The sequence below is a fragment of the Taeniopygia guttata genome, chromosome 2, assembly GCF_048771995.1.
Source record: "Taeniopygia guttata chromosome 2, bTaeGut7.mat, whole genome shotgun sequence".
Classification (NCBI taxonomy): Eukaryota; Metazoa; Chordata; class Aves; order Passeriformes; family Estrildidae; genus Taeniopygia; species Taeniopygia guttata.
In genome coordinates, this window is record NC_133026.1 from 151,348,950 (window position 1) to 151,366,894 (window position 17,945).

The 17,945-nt window shown below is 56.9% G+C and overlaps 1 protein-coding gene across 5 annotated transcripts in view; it reads left to right on the top strand.

Moving 5' to 3' along the window:
• CPSF1 (cleavage and polyadenylation specific factor 1) overlaps positions 1 to 17,945 on the top strand; it is a 107,766-nt gene that overhangs the window by 59,307 nt on the left and 30,514 nt on the right. For all 5 annotated transcript variants that reach the window (XM_072925107.1, XM_072925109.1, XM_072925108.1 and 2 more), the window contains 4 exons: positions 1,124 to 1,327; positions 8,076 to 8,165; positions 10,925 to 11,092; positions 14,342 to 14,494. In XM_072925107.1, coding sequence (XP_072781208.1) covers positions 1,124 to 1,327; positions 8,076 to 8,165; positions 10,925 to 11,092; positions 14,342 to 14,494 — 615 coding nt within the window. The remainder of the gene's footprint in view (positions 1 to 1,123; positions 1,328 to 8,075; positions 8,166 to 10,924; positions 11,093 to 14,341; positions 14,495 to 17,945) is intronic.

The following is a 17,945-nucleotide window of genomic DNA, read 5'->3' on the forward strand; positions in this document are numbered from 1 at the left end:
CCATTGCTTTCCTGTAACGATTACCATTGTTTTCCCTCTGGAATTCCCATTGTTTTTGTGTCAGAATTCCCACTGTTTTCTCTCTGTGATTTTTGTTTCCCTCTCACAATTCCCATTCCCCACCAATAACTCCCATTATTTTCCCACCATGATTTTTGTTTTCCCATCAAAATTCCCATTTTTTCCCCCCTGTAATTCCCGTTTTTCCCGTTTTTCCGCCCAAGATCTACCAGGTGCCAGAGTGGCGCTTGGTGTTCCTGGTGAAGAACTTCCCGGTGGGGCAGCGGGTGTTGGTGGATTCCTCCTTCGGGCAGCCCCAATTCCCATTTCCCTGAGAATTCCCGGGGTTTTCCCACTGCAATTCCCATCATTTTCCTGCTGCAATTCCCATCATTTTCATGTCACAATTCCCATTGTTTTCCTGCTGCAATTCCCACTGTTTTCCTGCTGCAATTCCCATTGTTTTCCTGTCACAATTCCCATTGTTTTTCCTGCAGAAATTCCCATGGTTTTCCCTGTGGAATTCCCATGGTTTTCCTGCTGAAATTCCCATCGTTTCCCCTCTGGAATTCCCATCGTTTTCCTGCAGGAATTCCCATTTCCAGTTGCTGTTTTCTTGCTGGAATTACCATTGTTTTGCTGTCACAATTCCCATTGTTTTCCCTCTAGAATTCCCATCGTTTTCCCCGTGGAATTCCCATCATTTCCCCTCTGGAATTCCCATGATTTTCCCCCTGGAATTCCCATTGTTTTCCTGCTGGAATTCCCATTTCCAGTTGCTGTTTTCTTGCTGCAATTCCCATTTCCCTCCCCATAACCCCCATTATTTTCACTCTGTGATTTTTGTTTTCCCTCTGGAATTCCCATTGTTTTGCCCCCAGAATTTCCATTTTCCCGCTGAATTCCTGTTCTTCTCACCACGGAATTCCCGTTTTCCTGCTGAATTCCCACTGTTTACCCCAGAAATTCCTGTTTTCCTGCTGAATTCCCACTGTTTACCCCAGAAATTCCCATTTTCCTGCTGAATTTCTGCCGTTTTCTCTCTGTGATTTTTACTTTTACCGCCGAAAATTCCACATTTTCCCCCGTAATTTTTCCCATTTTTCCCGTTTTTCCCCCCAAGATCTACCAGGTGCCGGAGTGGCGCTTGGTGTTCCTGGTGAAGAACTTCCCGGTGGGGCAGCGGGTGTTGGTGGATTCCTCCTTCGGACAACCGGAGCCGCGCAAGGACGAGCGCGGAGAGCGGGAACGGGAGCGGGAACTGCCGCACGTGCGGGAGCTGCTGCTGCTGGGGCTGGGACACGGCCAGAGCCGCCCCTTCCTGCTGGTACTGGGCAAACTGGGAGCACTGGGAGCACTGGGATGGGCACTGGGAACTGCCGCACGTGCGGGAGCTGCTGCTGCTGGGGCTGGGACACGGCCAGAGCCGCCCCTTCCTGCTGGTACTGGGCAAACTGGGAGCACTGGGAGCACTGGGATGGGCACTGGGAACTGCCGCACGTGCGGGAGCTGCTGCTGCTGGGGCTGGGACACGGCCAGAGCCGCCCCTTCCTGCTGGTACTGGGCAAACTGGGAGCACTGGGAGCACTGGGAGTGCTGGTACTGGGCAAACTGGGAGCACTGGGAGCACTGGGAGCACTGGGATGGGCACTGGGAACTGCCGCACGTGCGGGAGCTGCTGCTGCTGGGGCTGGGACACGGCCAGAGCCGCCCCTTCCTGCTGGTACTGGGCAAACTGGGCAAACTGGGAGCACTGGGATGGGCAAACTGGGCAAACTGGGAGCACTGGGAGCACTGGGGTGGGCACTGGGATGGGCACTGGGAGCACTGGGAGCACTGGGATGGGCACTGGGAGCACTGGGATGGGCACTGGGAGCACTGGGATGGGCACTGGGAGCACTGGGATGGGCACTGGGATGGGCACTGGGAGCACTGGGATGGGCACTGGGAGCACTGGGAGCACTGGGATGGGCACTGGGATGGGCACTGGGAACTGCCGCACGTGCGGGAGCTGCTGCTGCTGGGGCTGGGCCGGAACCAGAGCCGCCCCTTCCTGCTGGTACTGGGCAAACTGGGAACACTGGGAGCACTGGGAGCACTGGGAGTGCTGGTACTGGGCAAACTGGGCAAACTGGGAGCACTGGGATGGGCACTGGGAACTGCCGCACGTGCGGGAGCTGCTGCTGCTGGGGCTGGGCCGGGGCCAGAGCCGCCCCTTCCTGCTGGTACTGGGCAAACTGGGCAAACTGGGAGCACTGGGAGCACTGGGATGGGCACTGGGATGGGCACTGGGAGCACTGGGATGGGCACTGGGAACTGCCGCACGTGCGGGAGCTGCTGCTGCTGGGGCTGGGACACAGCCAGAGCCGCCCCTTCCTGCTGGTACTGGGCAAACTGGGCAAACTGGGAGCACTGGGATGGGCACTGGGAGCACTGGGATGGGCACTGGGATGGGCACTGGGAGCACTGGGATGGGCACTGGGATGGGCACTGGGAGCACTGGGATGGGCACTGGGATGGGCACTGGGAGCACTGGGATGGGCACTGGGATGGGCACTGGGAGCACTGGGATGGGCACTGGGAGCACTGGGAGCACTGGGATGGGCACTGGGAGCACTGGGATGGGCACTGGGAGCACTGGGAGCACTGGGAGCACTGGGATGGGCACTGGGATGGGCACTGGGATGGGCACTGGGATGGGCACTGGGAGCACTGGGATGGGCACTGGGATGGGCACTGGGATGGGCACTGGGAGCACTGGGATGGGCACTGGGATGGGCACTGGGAGCACTGAGATGGGCACTGGGAGCACTGGGAGCACTGGGATGGGCACTGGGATGGGCACTGGGAGCACTGGGAGCGCTGGGATGGGCACTGGGAGCACTGGGAGCGCTGGGATGGGCACTGGGAGCACTGGGATGGGCACTGGGAGCACTGGGAGCACTGGGATGGGCACTGGGAGCACTGGGATGGGCACTGGGAGCACTGGGATGGGCACTGGGATGGGCACTGGGATGGGCACTGGGATGGGCACTGGGAGCACTGGGATGGGCACTGGGAGCACTGGGATGGGCACTGGGATGGGCACTGGGATGGGCACTGGGATGGGCACTGGGAGCACTGGGATGGGCACTGGGAGCACTGGGATGGGCACTGGGATGGATTTTTGGGGTTCCCAGGTGGATTTTTGGGTTCTGGGATGGATTTTTGGGGTTCCCAGGTGGATTTTTGGGGTTCTGGGATGGATTTTTGGGGTTCCCAGGTGTATTTTTGGGGTTCCCAGGTGGATTTTTGGGGTTCTGGGATGGATTTTTGGGGTTCCCAGGTGGATTTTTGGGGTTTCCAGGTGGATTTTTGGGGTTCTGGGATGGATTTTTGGGGTTCTGGGATGGATTTTTGGGTTCCCAGGTGTATTTTGGGGTTCCCAGGTGGATTTTTGGGGTTCTGGGATGGATTTTTGGGGTTCCCCGGTGGATTTTTGGGTTCTGGGATGGATTTTTGGGTTCTGGGATGGATTTTTGGGGTGACTCTGGCCGTTTTTGGGGTTCAGGTGCACGTGGAGCAGGAGCTGCTCCTGTACGAGGCGTTTGGGGTTCTGGGATGGATTTTTGAGGTTTCTGGGATGGATTTTGGGGTTCCCAGGTGGATTTTTGGGGTTCCCAGATGGATTTTTGGGGTTCCCAGGTGGATTTTGGATTTCTGGGATCCATTTTTGGGGTTCCCAGGTGGATTTTGGGGTGATTCTGCCCGTTTTTGGGGTTCAGGTGCACGTGGAGCAGGAGCTGCTCCTGTACGAGGGGTTTGGGGTCCTGGGATGGATTTTTGGGGTTCCCAGGTGGATTTTTGGGGTTCTGGGATGGATTTTTGGGGTTCTGGTTTGGATTTTTGGGGTTCCCTGGTGTATTTTTGGGGTTCCCAGGTGGATTTTGGGGTTCTGGGATGGATTTTTGGGGTTCTGGGATGGATTTTGGGGTTTTGGGATGGATTTTTGGGTTCCCAGGTGTATTTTGGGGTTCCCAGGTGGATTTTTGGGTTCCCAGGTGTATTTTGGGGTCCCCAGACCATTTTTGGGGTTCAGGTGCACGTGGAGCAGGAGCTGCTCCTGTACGAGGGGTTTGGGGTTCTGGGATGGATTTTTGGGGTCCTGGGATGGATTTTTGGGGTTCCCAGGTGTATTTTTGGGGTTCCCAGGTGGATTTTTGGGGTTCCCAGGTGGATTTTTGGGGTTGCCAGGTGGATTTTTGGGGTTGCCAGGTGGATTTTTGGGGTTCTGGGATGGATTTTTGGGGTTCCTGGGATGGATTTTTGGGTTTCCCAGGTTGTATTTTTGGGTTTCTGGGATGGATTTTTGGGGTTCTGGGATGGATTTTTGGGGTCCCCAGACCATTTTTGGGGTTCAGGTGCACGTGGAGCAGGAGCTGCTCCTGTACGAGGCCTTTGGGGTTCTGGGATGGATTTTGGGGTTCCCAGGTGGATTTTTGGGGTTCCCAGGTGTTTTTTTGGGGCTCCCAGGTGTATTTTGGGGTTCCCAGGTGTATTTTTGGGGTTCAGGTGCACGTGGAGCAGGAGCTGCTCCTGTACGAGGGGTTTGGGGTCCTGGGATGGATTTTTGGGTTCCTGGGATGGATTTTTGGGGTTCCCAGGTGGATTTTTGGGGTTCTGGGATGGATTTTTGGGGTTCCCAGGTGGATTTTTGGGGTTCCCAGTTGGATTTTTGGGTTTCTGGGATGGATTTTTGGGGTCCTGGGATGGATTTTTGGGGTTCTGGGATGGATTTTTGGGGTTCCCAGGTGTATTTTTGGGGTTCTGGGATGGATTTTTGGGGTTCCCAGGTGGATTTTGGGGTTCTGGGATGGATTTTTGGGGTTCCCACGTGTATTTTTGGGGTTCTGGGATGGATTTTTGGGGTTCTGGGATGGATTTTTGGGGTTCTGGGATGGATTTTTGGTTTTCTGGGATGGATTTTTGGGGTTCTGGGATGGATTTTTGGGGTTCTGGGATGGATTTTGGGGTTCTGGGATGGATTTTGGGGTTCCCAGGTGGATTTTTGGGGTTCTGGGATGGATTTTTGGGGTTCCCAGGTGTATTTTTGGGGTTCTGGGATGGATTTTTGGGGTTCCCAGGTGGATTTTTGGGGTTCTGGGATGGATTTTTGGGGTTCCCAGGTGGATTTTTGGGGTTCTGGGATGGATTTTTGGGGTTCCTAGGTGGATTTTTGGGGTTCCCAGGTGTATTTTTGGATTTCTGGGATGGATTTTGGGGTTTCTGGGATGGATTTTTGGGTTCCTGGGATGCATTTTTGGGGTTCCCAGGTGGATTTTTGGGGTTCCCAGGTGTATTTTTGGGGTTCTGGGATGGATTTTTGGGGTTCCCAGGTGTATTTTTGGGGTTCTGGGATGGATTTTTGGGGTTCCCAGTTGGATTTTGGGGTTCTGGGATGGATTTTTGGGGTTCTGGGATGGATTTTTGGGGTTCCCAGGTGGATTTTTGGGGTTCTGGGATGGATTTTTGGGGTCCTGGGATGGATTTTTGGGGTTCTGGGATGGATTTTTGGGGTTCCCAGGTGGATTTTTGGGGTTCTGGGATGGATTTTTGGGTTTCTGGGATGGATTTTTGGGGTTCCCAGGTGGATTTTTGGGGTTCTAGGATGGATTTTGGGGTGACTCTGGCCGTTTTTGGGGTTCAGGTGCACGTGGAGCAGGAGCTGCTCCTGTATGAGGGGTTTGGGGTTCTGGGATGGATTTTTGGGTTTCTGGGATGGATTTTTGGGATTTCCAGCTGTATTTCTGGGGTTCCCAGGTGTATTTTGGATTTCTGGGATCCATTTTTGGGGTTCCCAGGTGGGTTTTGGGGTGACTCTGCCCGTTTTTGGGGTTCAGGTGCACGTGGAGCAGGAGCTGCTCCTGTACGAGGGGTTTGGGGTCCTGGGATGGATTTTTGGGTTTCTGGGATGGATTTTTGGGTTCCTGGGATGGATTTTTGGGGTTCCCAGGTGTATTTTTGGGTTCCTGGGATGGATTTTTGGGGTTCCCAGGTGTATTTTTGGGGTTCAGGTGCACGTGGAGCAGGAGCTGCTCCTGTACAAGGGGTTTGGGGTCCTGGGATGGATTTTTGGGTTTCTGGGATGGATTTTTGGGTTCCTGGGATGGATTTTTGGGGTTCCCAGGTGTATTTTTGGGTTCCTGGGATGGATTTTTGGGGTTCCCAGGTGTATTTTTGGGGTTCCCAGGCGGATTTTTGGGGTTCTGGGATGGATTTTTGGGGTTCCCAGATTTATTTTTGGGGTTCTGGGATGGATTTTTGGGTTTCTGGGATGGATTTTTGGGTTTCCCAGGTATATTTTTGGGTTCTGGGATGGATTTTGCAGTTCCCAGGTTTATTTTTGGGGTTCTGGGATGGATTTTTGGGGTTCCCAGGTGTATTTTGGGGTTCCCAGGTATATTTTTGGGGTTCTGGGATGGATTTTGGGGTGCCCAGGTGGATTTTTGGGGTTCCCAGGTGGATTTTTGGGGTTCCCAGGTGTATTTTTGGATTCCCAGGTGGATTTTTGGGGTTCTGGGATGGATTTTTGGGGTTCCCAGGTGGATTTTTGGGTTCCTCGGATGGATTTTTGGGGTTCCCAGGTATATTTTTGGGGTTCCCAGGTGTATTTTGGGTTCCTGGGATGGATTATTTTGGATCCTGGATGGATTTTTTGGGTTCTGGGATGGATTTTTGGGGTTTCCAGCTGTATTTCTGGGGTTCCCAGGTGTATTTTGGATTTCTGGGATCAATTTTTGGGGTTCCCAGGTGTATTTTGGGGTTCCCAGGTGTATTTTTGGGTTCCTGGGATGGATTTTTGGGGTTCCCAGGCGTATTTTTGGGGTTCTGGGATGGATTTTTGGGGTTCCCAGGTGGATTTTTGGGGTCCTGAGATGGATTTTTGGGTTCCTGGGATCCATTTTTGGGGTTCTGGGATGGATTTTTGGGGTTCCCAGGTGTATTTTTTGGGGTTCAGGTGCACGTGGAGCAGGAGCTGCTCCTGTACGAGGGGTTTGGGGTTCCCAGGTGTATTTTTGGGTTTCTGGGATGGATTTTTGGGTTCCTGGGATGGATTATTTTGGCTCCTGGATGGATTTTTGGGGTTCCCAGGTGGATTTTGGGGTTTCTGGGATGGATTTTTGGGGTCCCCAGACCATTTTTGTGGTTCAGGTGCACGTGGAGCAGGAGCTGCTCCTGTACGAGGGGTTTGGGGTCCTGGGATGGGTTTTTGGGATTCCCAGGTGGATTTTTGGGGTTCTGGGATGGATTTTGGGGGTTTCCAGGTGGATTTTTGGGGTTCTGGGATGGATTTTTGGGTTTCTGGGATGGATTTTTGGGGTTCCCAGGTGTATTTTTGGGGTTCAGGTGCACGTGGAGCAGGAGCTGCTCCTGTACGAGGGGTTTGGGGTTCTGGGATGGATTTTTGGGGTTCCCAGGTTGATTTTTGGGGTTCTGGGATGGATTTTTGGGGTTCCCACGTGTATTTTTGGGGTTCCTGGGATGGATTATTTGGGGTTCTGGGCTGGATTTTGGGGTTCCCAGGTGTATTTTTGGGGTTCAGGTGCACGTGGAGCAGGAGCTGCTCCTGTACGAGGGGTTTGGGGTCCTGGGATGGATTTTTGGGGTTCCCAGGTGTATTTTTGGGGTTCTGGGATGGATTTTTGGGGTTCCCAGGTGTATTTTTGGGGTTCTGGGATGGATTTTTGGGGTTCCCAGGTGGATTTTTGGGGTTCTGGGATGGATTTTTGGGGTTCTGGGATGGATTTTTGGGGTTCTGGGATGGATTTTTGGGGTTCCCAGGTGGATTTTGGGGTTCCCAGGTGTATATTTTGGGGTTCCCAGGTGTATTTTTTGGGGTTCCCAGGTGTATTTTTGGGGTTCAGGTGCATGTGGAGCAGGAGCTGCTCCTGTACGAGGGGTTTGGGGTTCTGGGATGGATTTTTGGGTTCTGGGATGGATTTTTGGGGTTCCCAGGTGTATTTTAGGATTCCCAGGTATATTTTTGGGGTTCTGGGATGGATTTTGGGGTGACTCTGGCCGTTTTTGGGGTTCAGGTGCACGTGGAGCAGGAGCTGCTCCTGTACGAGGCCTTTGCCCACGACTCTCAGCTGGGCCAGAGCAACCTCAAGGTTCGGTTCCGCAAGGTGAGAGCGGCTCGGGGGGTCCCGGGGGGATTTGGGGGGTCCCGGGGGGATTTTGGGGGGTCCTGGGGGGATTTGGGGGGTCCTGGGGGGATTTGGGGGGTCCTGGGGGGGGATTTGGGTGGTCCTGGGGGGATTTGGGGGGAATTTTGGGGGGATTTGGGGGGTCCTGGGGGGGATTTGGGGAGTCCTGGAGGGGATTTGTGGGGCCCTGGAGGGGATTTGGGGGGGTACTGGGGGGATTTGGGGGGACTCTAGAGGGATTTGGGGGGGTCCTGGGGGGATTTTGGGGGGATTTGGGGGGTCCTGGGGGGAATTTGGGGGGTCCTGGGGGGATTTGGGGTGTCCTGGAGGGGATTTGGGGGGTCCTGGGGGGATTTGGGGTGTCCTGGAGGGGATTTGGGGGGTCCTGGGGGGATTTGGGGTGTCCTGGAGGGGATTTGGGGGGATTTGGGGGGAATTTGGGGGGTCCTGGGGGGATTTGGGGGGGATTTGGGGGGTCCTGGGGGGATTTGGGGGGGCCCTGGGGGGATTTGGGGGGGATTTTTTGGGGGTCTCTGGGAGGATTTGGGGAGGATTTTTTGGGGGAATTTGAAGAGGATTTTTTGGGGGTCCCCAGGAGGATTTGGGGGGATTTTTCAGGGCTCCCCCGGAGGATTTGGGGCTCCCCAGGAGGATTTGGGGGGATTTTTTCGGGGATCTGTGGGGATTTTTTGGGGCTCCCCAGGACGATTTGGGGGGAATTTTCGGGGGTCCCCAGGAGGATTTGGGGGGATTTTTTGGGGGGCTCTGGTGGGATTTGGGGAGGATTTTTCGGGGGTCTCTGGGAGGATTTGGGGAGGATTTTTTGGGGGAATTTGAAGAGGATTTTTTGGGGGTCCCCAGGAGGATTTGGGGGGATTTTTCGGGGCTCCCCAGGAGGATTTGGGGGAAATTTCAGGGGTTCCCAGGAGGATTTGGGGGGAATTTCAAGGGTCCCCAGGAGGATCTGGGAGGGTTTTTTAGGGGTCTCTGTGGGGATTTTTTGGGGGTCTCTGTGGGGATTTTTTGGGGGTCTCTGTGGGGATTTTTTGGGTGTCCCCAGGAGGATTTGGGGGGAATTTCGAGGCTCCCCCGGAGGATTTGGGGGGATTTTTCGGGGGTCTCTGTGGGCATTTTTCGGGGCTCCCCAGGAGGATCTGGGGGGAATTTTGGGGCTCCCCAGGAGGATTTGGGGGGATTTTTTGGGGGTCTCCAGGGGGATTTTTCGGGGATCTCTGTGGGGATTTTTCGGGGGTCCCCAGGAGGATTTGGGGGGAATTTTGGGGCTCCCCAGGGGGATTTGGGGACTCCCCAGGAGGATCTGTGGAGATTTTTTAGGGGTCTCTGGGGGGATTTTTCGGGGCTCCCCCGGAGGATTTGGGGGGATTTTTCAGGGCTCCCCAGGAGGATCTGGGGGAATTTCGGGGCTCCCCAGGGGGATTTGGGGAGGATTTCGGGGCTCCCCAGGAGAATTTGGGGGGATTTTTTAGGGGTCTCTGTGGGGATTTTTCGGGGCTCCCCCAGAGGATTTGGGGCTCCCCTGGAGGATTTGGGGGGATGTTTTGGAGCTCCCCCGTGGGATTTGGGGAGGATTTTTTGGGCTCCCCAGGAGGATTTGGGGGGATTTTTTGGGGCTCCCCAGGAGGATCTGGGAGGTTTTTTTAGGGGCCTCTGGGGGGATTTTTTGGGGGTCTCTGTGGGGATTTTTCGGGGCTCTCCAGGAGGATTTGGGGTGAATTTCGGGGCTCCCCAGGAGGATCTGGGAAGGATTTGGGGGGTCCCCAGGAGGATTTGGGGGGAATTTTCGGGGCTCCCCAGGAGGATTTGGGGGGATTTTTTGGGGGTCTCAAGGAGGATTTGGGGGGATTTTTCGGGGCTCCCCAGGATGATTTGGGGGGATTTTTCAGGGGTCTCTGTGGGGAATTTTCGGGGCTCCCCAGTAGGATTTGGGGGGATTTTTCGGGGCTCCCCAGGAGGATCTGTGGGGATTTTTTGGGGGTCTCTGGGGGGATTTTTTGGGGCTCCCCAGGGGGATTTGGGGAGGATTTGGGGCTCCCCAGGAGGATCTGGGGAGATTTTTCAGGTGTTCCCAGGAGGATTTGGGGGGATTTTTTGGGATCTCTGGGGGGATTTTTTGGGGGTCTCCGGGGGGATTTTTTGGGGGTCTCTGGGGGGATTTTTCGGGGCTCCCCCGGAGGATTTGGGGCTCCCCAGGAGGATTTGGGGGGAATTTCGGGGCTCCCCAGGAGTATCTGGGGAGGATTTGGGGCTCCCCAGGATGATTTGGGGGGATTTTTTGGGGGTCTCCAGGGGGATCTGGGGGGATTTTTTGGGGCTCCCCAGGAGGATTTAGGGGGATTTTTTGGGGGTCTCTGTGGGGATTTTTTGGGGCTCCCCCGGAGGATTTTGGGGGATTTTTCGGGGGTCTCTGTGGGGATTTTTCGGGGCTCCCCAGGAAGATTGGGGGGGATTTTTCAGTGGTCCCTAGGAGGAATTGGGGAAATTTTCGGGGGTCTCTGTGGGGATTTTTTGGGGCTCCCCAGGAAGATCTGGGGGGATTTTTTGGGGCTCCCCCGGAGGATTTGGGGCTCCCCAGGAGGATTTGGGGGGAAATTCGGGGCTCCCCCGTAGGATTTGGGGGGATTTTTCGGGGGTCTCCCGGGGGATATTTTGGGGGTCTCTGGGTGGATTTTTTGGGGGTCCCCAGAAGGATTTGGGGTCCCTCACCCCCGTCTCTGCAGGTGCCCCACGGGATCAATTTCCGGGAGAAGAAGCCGAAGCCGTCGCGGAAGAAGCCGGAGGGGCCGGGCCCAGGGGGGGCTCCGGGCGGGACCCCCGAGGAGCCGGGGGGGCCCCGGGGCCGCGTGGCGCGCTTCCGCCCCTTCCACGACATCTACGGATACTCGGGGGTCAGCGCCCCAAAGCCAAGGGACCCCAAATCTGGGGGACCCCAAATCCATCCCCGAAATCCACCAGGGCCCCAAAATCCACCGGGACCCCAAATCCGCGGGACCCCAAATCCACAGGACCCCGAAATCTACTGGGACCCCCAATCCGGGGGGTGGGACCCCGATTCCATTGGGGGGTGGGACCCCAAAATCCACCAGGACCCCAAATCCAGGGGGTGGGAACCCAAATCCACCAGGACCCCAAAATCCATCCCCGAAATCCACCGGGACCCCAAATCCACGGGACCCCAAAATTCAATGGGGCCCCAAAGCCGCGGGACCCCGAAATCCAACGGGACCCCAAATCCACCAGGACCCCGAAATCCACCGGGACCCCCAGTCCGGGGGGTGGGACCCTGATTCCATGGGGGTGGGACCCCAAAATCCACCGGGACCCCAATCCGGGGAGTGGGACCCCAAAATCCACTGGGACCCCAAAATCCATCCCCGAAATCCACCGGGACCCCAAAGCTGCGGAACCCCAAATCTGCGGGACCCCAAAATCCACCGGGACCCCGAATCCATGGGACCCCCAAATCCGGGGCTCAGCACCCCAAATCCGCGGGACCCCCAAGCCGGGGGGTGGGACCCCGAATCTGCCAGGGACCCCCAATTAGGGGGGTGGGACCCCAATTCCATGGGGGCTGGGACCCCAAAATCCACTGGGACCCCAAAATCCACCAGAACCCCAAAATCCACGGGACCCCAAATCCGCGGGACCCCAAATCCACGGGACCCCAAATCCGGGGGGTGGGACCCCAAATCTACCGGGATCCTGAATCTGGGAGGGGTGGGACCCCAAATCTGCCAGGGACCCCAAAGCCAGGGGGGGTGGGACCCCGAAATCCACCGACTGTGGGACACCAAAATCCACCGGGACCCCAAAATCCACCGGGACCCCCAAATCCACCGAGACCCCAAAGCCAGGGGGGTCAGCACCCCGAAATCCACCGGGGCCCCAAAATCCACCGGGACCCCGAATCCACCGGGACCCCCAGTTAGGGGGGTGGGACCCCAAATCCACCGACCGTGGGACCCCAAATCCACTGGGACCCCCAATCAGGGGGGTGGGAGCCCAAAATCCACCAGGGCCCCGAAATCCACCCGGGACCCCAAAATCCACCAGGACCCCCAAATCTACCGGGACCCCAAACCTGGGGGTCAGCACCCCCAAATCCACCGGGACCCCAAAATCCACCGGGACCCCAAAGTCAGGGGGGTCAGCACCCCAAAGCCACGGGACCCCAAATCCGCGGGACCCCAAAATCCACCAGGACCACAAATCCATCGGGGGTGGGACCCCAGAACTTCCAGGGACCCCAAATCCACGGGACCCCAAATCTACCAGGGCCCCAAAGCCAGGGGGGTCAGCACCCCCAAATCCACAGAACCCCAAAATCCACGGGACCCCAAATCCACCAGGACCCCCAATCCGGGGGGTGGGACCCCACAATCCACCGGGACCCCAAATCCAGGGGGTGGGAACCCAAATCCACGGGGCCCCCCAAATCCACCGGGACCCCAAATCCACGGGACCTCGAAATCCACCGGGACCCCAAAATCCACCGGGATCCCAAATCAGGGGGGTGGGACTCCAAATCTGCCAGGGACCCCAAAGCTGGGGGGTAGGACCCCAAAATCCACCGGGACCCTGAATCCATAAGGGGTTGGACCCCAAATCCACCGACCATGGGACCCCAAAATCCACCGGAACCCCAAAATCCACAGGACCTCAAATCCACCGGGACCCCAAAATCCATCCCCAAAATCCACCGGGACCCCCAATCCACGGGACCCCAAATCCACGGGACCCCAAAATCCACCAGGGCCCCAAATCCACGGGACCCTAAATCCACGGGACCCCAAAATCCATCCCTGAAATCCACTGGGATCCCGAAATCCACCAGGGCCCCAAAGCCGGGGGGGTCAGCACCCCCAAATCCACCGGGGCCCCAAAATCCACCGGGGCCCCAAAATCCACTGGGATCCCAAAATCCATCGGGGGTGGGACCCCAGAACTTCCAGGGACCCCAAATCTGGGATGTGGGACCCCAAAATTCACCGGGACCCCAAATTCACTGGGACCCCAAAATCCACCCGGACCCCAAAATTCACCGGGACCCCAAAGCCACGGGACCCCAAATCCATCCCTGAAATCCACCGGGGCCCCAAAATCCACGGGACCCCAAAGCCAGGGGGTGGGACCCCCAAATCCACGGGACCCCAAATCCACCGGGACCCCAAATCCACGGGACCCCAAAATCCACCGGGACCCTGAATCCACGGGACCCCCAAATCCACTGGGACCCCCAATTAGGGGGGTGGGACCCCAAATCTTTCCCCACTCCCAGGTGTCCCCAGGTGTCCCTCACCTGTCCCAGGTGTTCACCTGCGGTCCCTCCCCGCACTGGGGGCTGCTCAGGGGGTCTCTGGGTGTCCCTGTCCCCATCCTCACCTGTCCCCAGGTGTCCCTTACCTGTCCCCAGGTGTTCATCTGCATCCCCTCCCCCACTGGGTGCTGCTCAGGGGGTCCCTGGGTGTCCCTGTCCCCATCCCCACCTGTCCCTCACCTGTCCCCAGGTGTCTCACCTGTTCCCAGGTGTCTCACCTGTCCCTCACCTGTCCCCAGGTGTCCCCAGGTGTCTCACCTGTCCCTCACCTGCCCAGGTGTTCATCTGCGGCCCCTCCCCGCACTGGGTGCTGCTGACGGGTCGGGGGGCGCTGAGTGCCACATCCCTGGGGGTCCCTGTCCCCGTCCCCACCTGTCCCCAGGTGTGACCAGGTGTCCTCACCTGTCCCTCACCTGTCCCAGGTGTTCACCTGCGGCCCCTCCCCGTACTGGGTGCTGCTCAGGGGGTCCCTGGGTGTCCCTGTCCCCATCCCCACCTGTCCCCAGGTGTCCCTTACCTGTCCATCACCTGTCCCCAGGTGTCCCTCACCTGCCCAGGTGTTCACCTGCAGCCCCTCCCCCACTGGGTGCTGCTCAGGGGGTCTCTGGGTGTCCCCAGGTGTCCCCAGGTGTCTCACCTGTCCCTCACCTGTCCAGGTGTTCATCTGCGGCCCCTCCCCGCACTGGGTGCTGCTGACGGGTCGGGGGGCACTGAGTGCCACATCCCTGGGGGTCCCTGTCCCCATCCCCACCTGTCCCCAGGTGTCCCCAGGTGTCCCCAGGTGTGACCAGGTGTCTCACCTGTCCCTCACCTGTCCCAGGTGTTCATCTGCGGCCCCTCCCCGCACTGGGTGCTGCTGACGGGTCGGGGGGCGCTGCGCCTGCACCCCATGGGCATCGACGGCCCCGTGGAGTCCTTCGCACCTTTCCACAACGTCAACTGCCCCAAGGGCTTCCTGTACTTCAACCGGCAGGTGGGCACACCTGGGCACACCTGGGGCACACCTGGGCATGGCTAGGAACACACCTGGGCACGGCTAGGAACACACCTGGGCACACCTGGGCACAGCTAGGAACACACCTGGGCACACCTGGGCACACCTGGGTACAGCTAGGAACACACCTGGGCACACCTGGGGGGCACCTGAACTGCCCCAAGGGCTTCCTGTACTTCAACCGACAGGTGGGCACACCTGGGCACACCTGGGCACACCTGAGCACGGCTAGGAACACACCTGGCACACCTGGGGGGCACCTGGGTATGGCTAGGAACACACCTGGGCACACCTGGGCACAGCTAGGAACACACCTGGGCACACCTGGGGGGCACCTGCACTGCCCCAAGGGCTTCCTGTACTTCAACCGACAGCTGGGCACACCTGGGCACACCTGGCACACCTGGGCACACCTGGGGGGCACCTGGACACACCTGGGCACACCTGGGGGGCACCTGGACACACCTGGGGGGCACCTGGGGACGGCTAGGAACACACCTGGGCACACCTGGGCACACCTGGGGGGCACCTGAACTGCCCCAAGGGCTTCCTGTACTTCAACCGACAGGTGGGCACACCTGGGCACACCTGGGGGGCACCTGGGCACGGCTAGGAACACACCTGGGCACACCTGGGCGCACCTGGGCACGGCTGGGAACACACCTGGGCACACCTGGGCACGGCTGGGAACACACCTGGGCACACCTGGGCATGGCTAGGAACACACCTGGGCACACCTGGGCGCACCTGGGCACACCTGGGCACAGCTAGGAACACACCTGGGCACACCTGGGCACACTTGGTTACGGCTAGGAACACACCTGGGCACAGCTGGGCACACCTGGGCACAGCTAGGAACACACCTGGGCACACCTGGGGGGCACCTGGGCACAGCTAGGAACACACCTGGGCACACCTGGGCACACATGGGCACACCTGGGCACACCTAGGAACACACCTGGGCACACCTGGGCACACATGGGCACACCTGGGCACACCTAGGGGGCACCTGGGCACGGCTAGGAAAACACCTGGGCACACATGGGCACACCTGGGCACGGCTAGGAACGCACCTGGGCACACCTGGGCACACCTGGGTACACCTGGGTACACACCTGGGCACACCTGGGGGGGTCCCTGTCGCATTTTTGGGACCCTGACCCATTTCTGGGGACTCTGCCCCATTTTTGGGACCCCAACCCATTTTTGGGGTCTCTGACTCAATTTTGGGGTCTCTGACCCATTTTTGGGGCCCCTTGACTCAATTTCGGTGCCATTTTGGGGGTCCTCAGGGGGAATTGAAGATCAGGCACTTTTGGGGAATACCCTGACCCGTTTTTGGGGTGTTTTGGGGTGTTTTAGGCTGAATTAAGGATCGGGGGGTTTTGAGGGTGCCGGATCCATTTTTGGGGTGATTTTGGGATATTTTGGGGTGATTTTGGGGTAATTTTGGGTAATTTTGGAATCAGGGCAAGCTGAGGATCAGCGTGCTCCCCTGTACCTGTCCTGTGACACACCTGGGCCATTTTGGGGTCACTTTGGGTGGCTTTGGGATATTTTGGGATGACTTTGGGATATTTTGGGACATTTTGGGGTGATTTTGGGGTAATTTGGGACATTTTGGGTGTTTCAGGGCGAGCTGAGGATCAGCGTGCTCCCCTGTACCTGTCCTGTGACACACCTGAGCCATTTTGGGGTCACTTTGGGGTGACTTTGGGATATTTTGGGGTGACTTTGGGACATTTTGGGATGACTTTGGGATATTTTGGGGTAATTTTGGGACATTTTGGGGTAATTTTGGGACATTTTGGGTGTTTCAGGGCGAGCTGAGGATCAGCGTGCTCCCCTGTACCTGTCCTGTGACACACCTGAGCCATTTTGGGGTCACTTTGGGGTGACTTTGGGATATTTTGGGGTGACTTTGGGATATTTTGGGGTGACTTTGGGATATTTTAGGATGACTTTAGGATATTTTGGGTAATTTTGGGACATTTTGGGTGTTTCAGGGCGAGCTGAGGATCAGCGTGCTCCTCTGTACCTGTCCTGTGACACACCTGAGCCATTTGGGGTCACTTTGGGGTGACTTTGGGATATTTTGGGGTGACTTTGGGATACTTTGGGGTGACTTTGGGATATTTTGGGGTAATTTTGGGACATTTTGGGTGTTTCAGGGCGAGCTGAGGATCAGCGTGCTCCCCTGTACCTGTCCTGTGACACACCTGGGCCATTTTGGGGTCACTTTGGGATACTTTGGGATATTTTGGGGTGACTTTGGGACATTTTAGGATGACTTTGGGATATTTTGGGGTAATTTTGGGACATTTTGGGTGTTTCAGGGCGAGCTGAGGATCAGCGTGCTCCCCTGTATCTGTGCTGTGACACACCTGAGCCATTTTGGGGTCACTTTGGGGTGACTTTGGGATATTTTGGGGTGACTTTGGGACATTTTGGGGTAATTTTGGGATATTTTGGGGTGACTTTAGGATATTTTGGGGTGACTTTGGGATATTTTGGGTAATTTTGGGGTAATTTTGGGACATTTTGGGTGTTCCAGGGCGAGCTGAGGATCAGCGTGCTCCCCTGTACCTGTGCTGTGACACACCTGAGCCATTTTGGGGTCACTTTGGGGTGACTTTGGGATATTTTGGGGTGACTTTAGGATATTTTGGGTTAATCTGGGGATATTTTGGGGTATTTTGGGACATTTTGGGTAATTTTGGGTGTTTCAGGGCGAGCTGAGGATCAGCGTGCTCCCCTGTACCTGTCCTGTGACACACCTGAGCCATTTTGGGGTCACTTTGGGGTGACTTTGGGATATTTTGGGGTCACTTTGGGATACTTTGGGGTGACTTTGGGATATTTTGGGGTAATTTTGGGACATTTTGGGGTAATTTTGGGATATTTTGGGACATTTTGGGTGTTCCAGGGCGAGCTGAGGATCAGCGTGCTCCCCTGTACCTGTCCTGTGACACACCTGAGCCATTTTGGGGTCACTTTGGGATACTTTGGGATATTTTGGGGTGACTTTGGGATATTTTGGGGTAATTTTGGGATACTTTGGGGTGACTTTAGGATATTTTGGGGTGACTTTGGGACATTTTGGGGTGATTTTGGGGATATTTTGGGGTGACTTTGGGATATTTTGGGGTAATTTTGGGTGTTTCAGGGCGAGCTGAGGATCAGCGTGCTCCCCTGTACCTGTGCTGTGACACACCTGAGCCATTTTGGGGTCACTTTGGGGTGACTTCGGGATATTTTGGGATATTTTGGGGTGATTTTGGGGTGACTTTGGGATATTTTGGGGTAATTTTGGGACATTTTGGGTGTTTCAGGGCGAGCTGAGGATCAGCGTGCTCCCCTGTACCTGTGCTGTGACACACCTGAGCCATTTTGGGGTCACTTTGGGATACTTTGGGATATTTTGGGATGA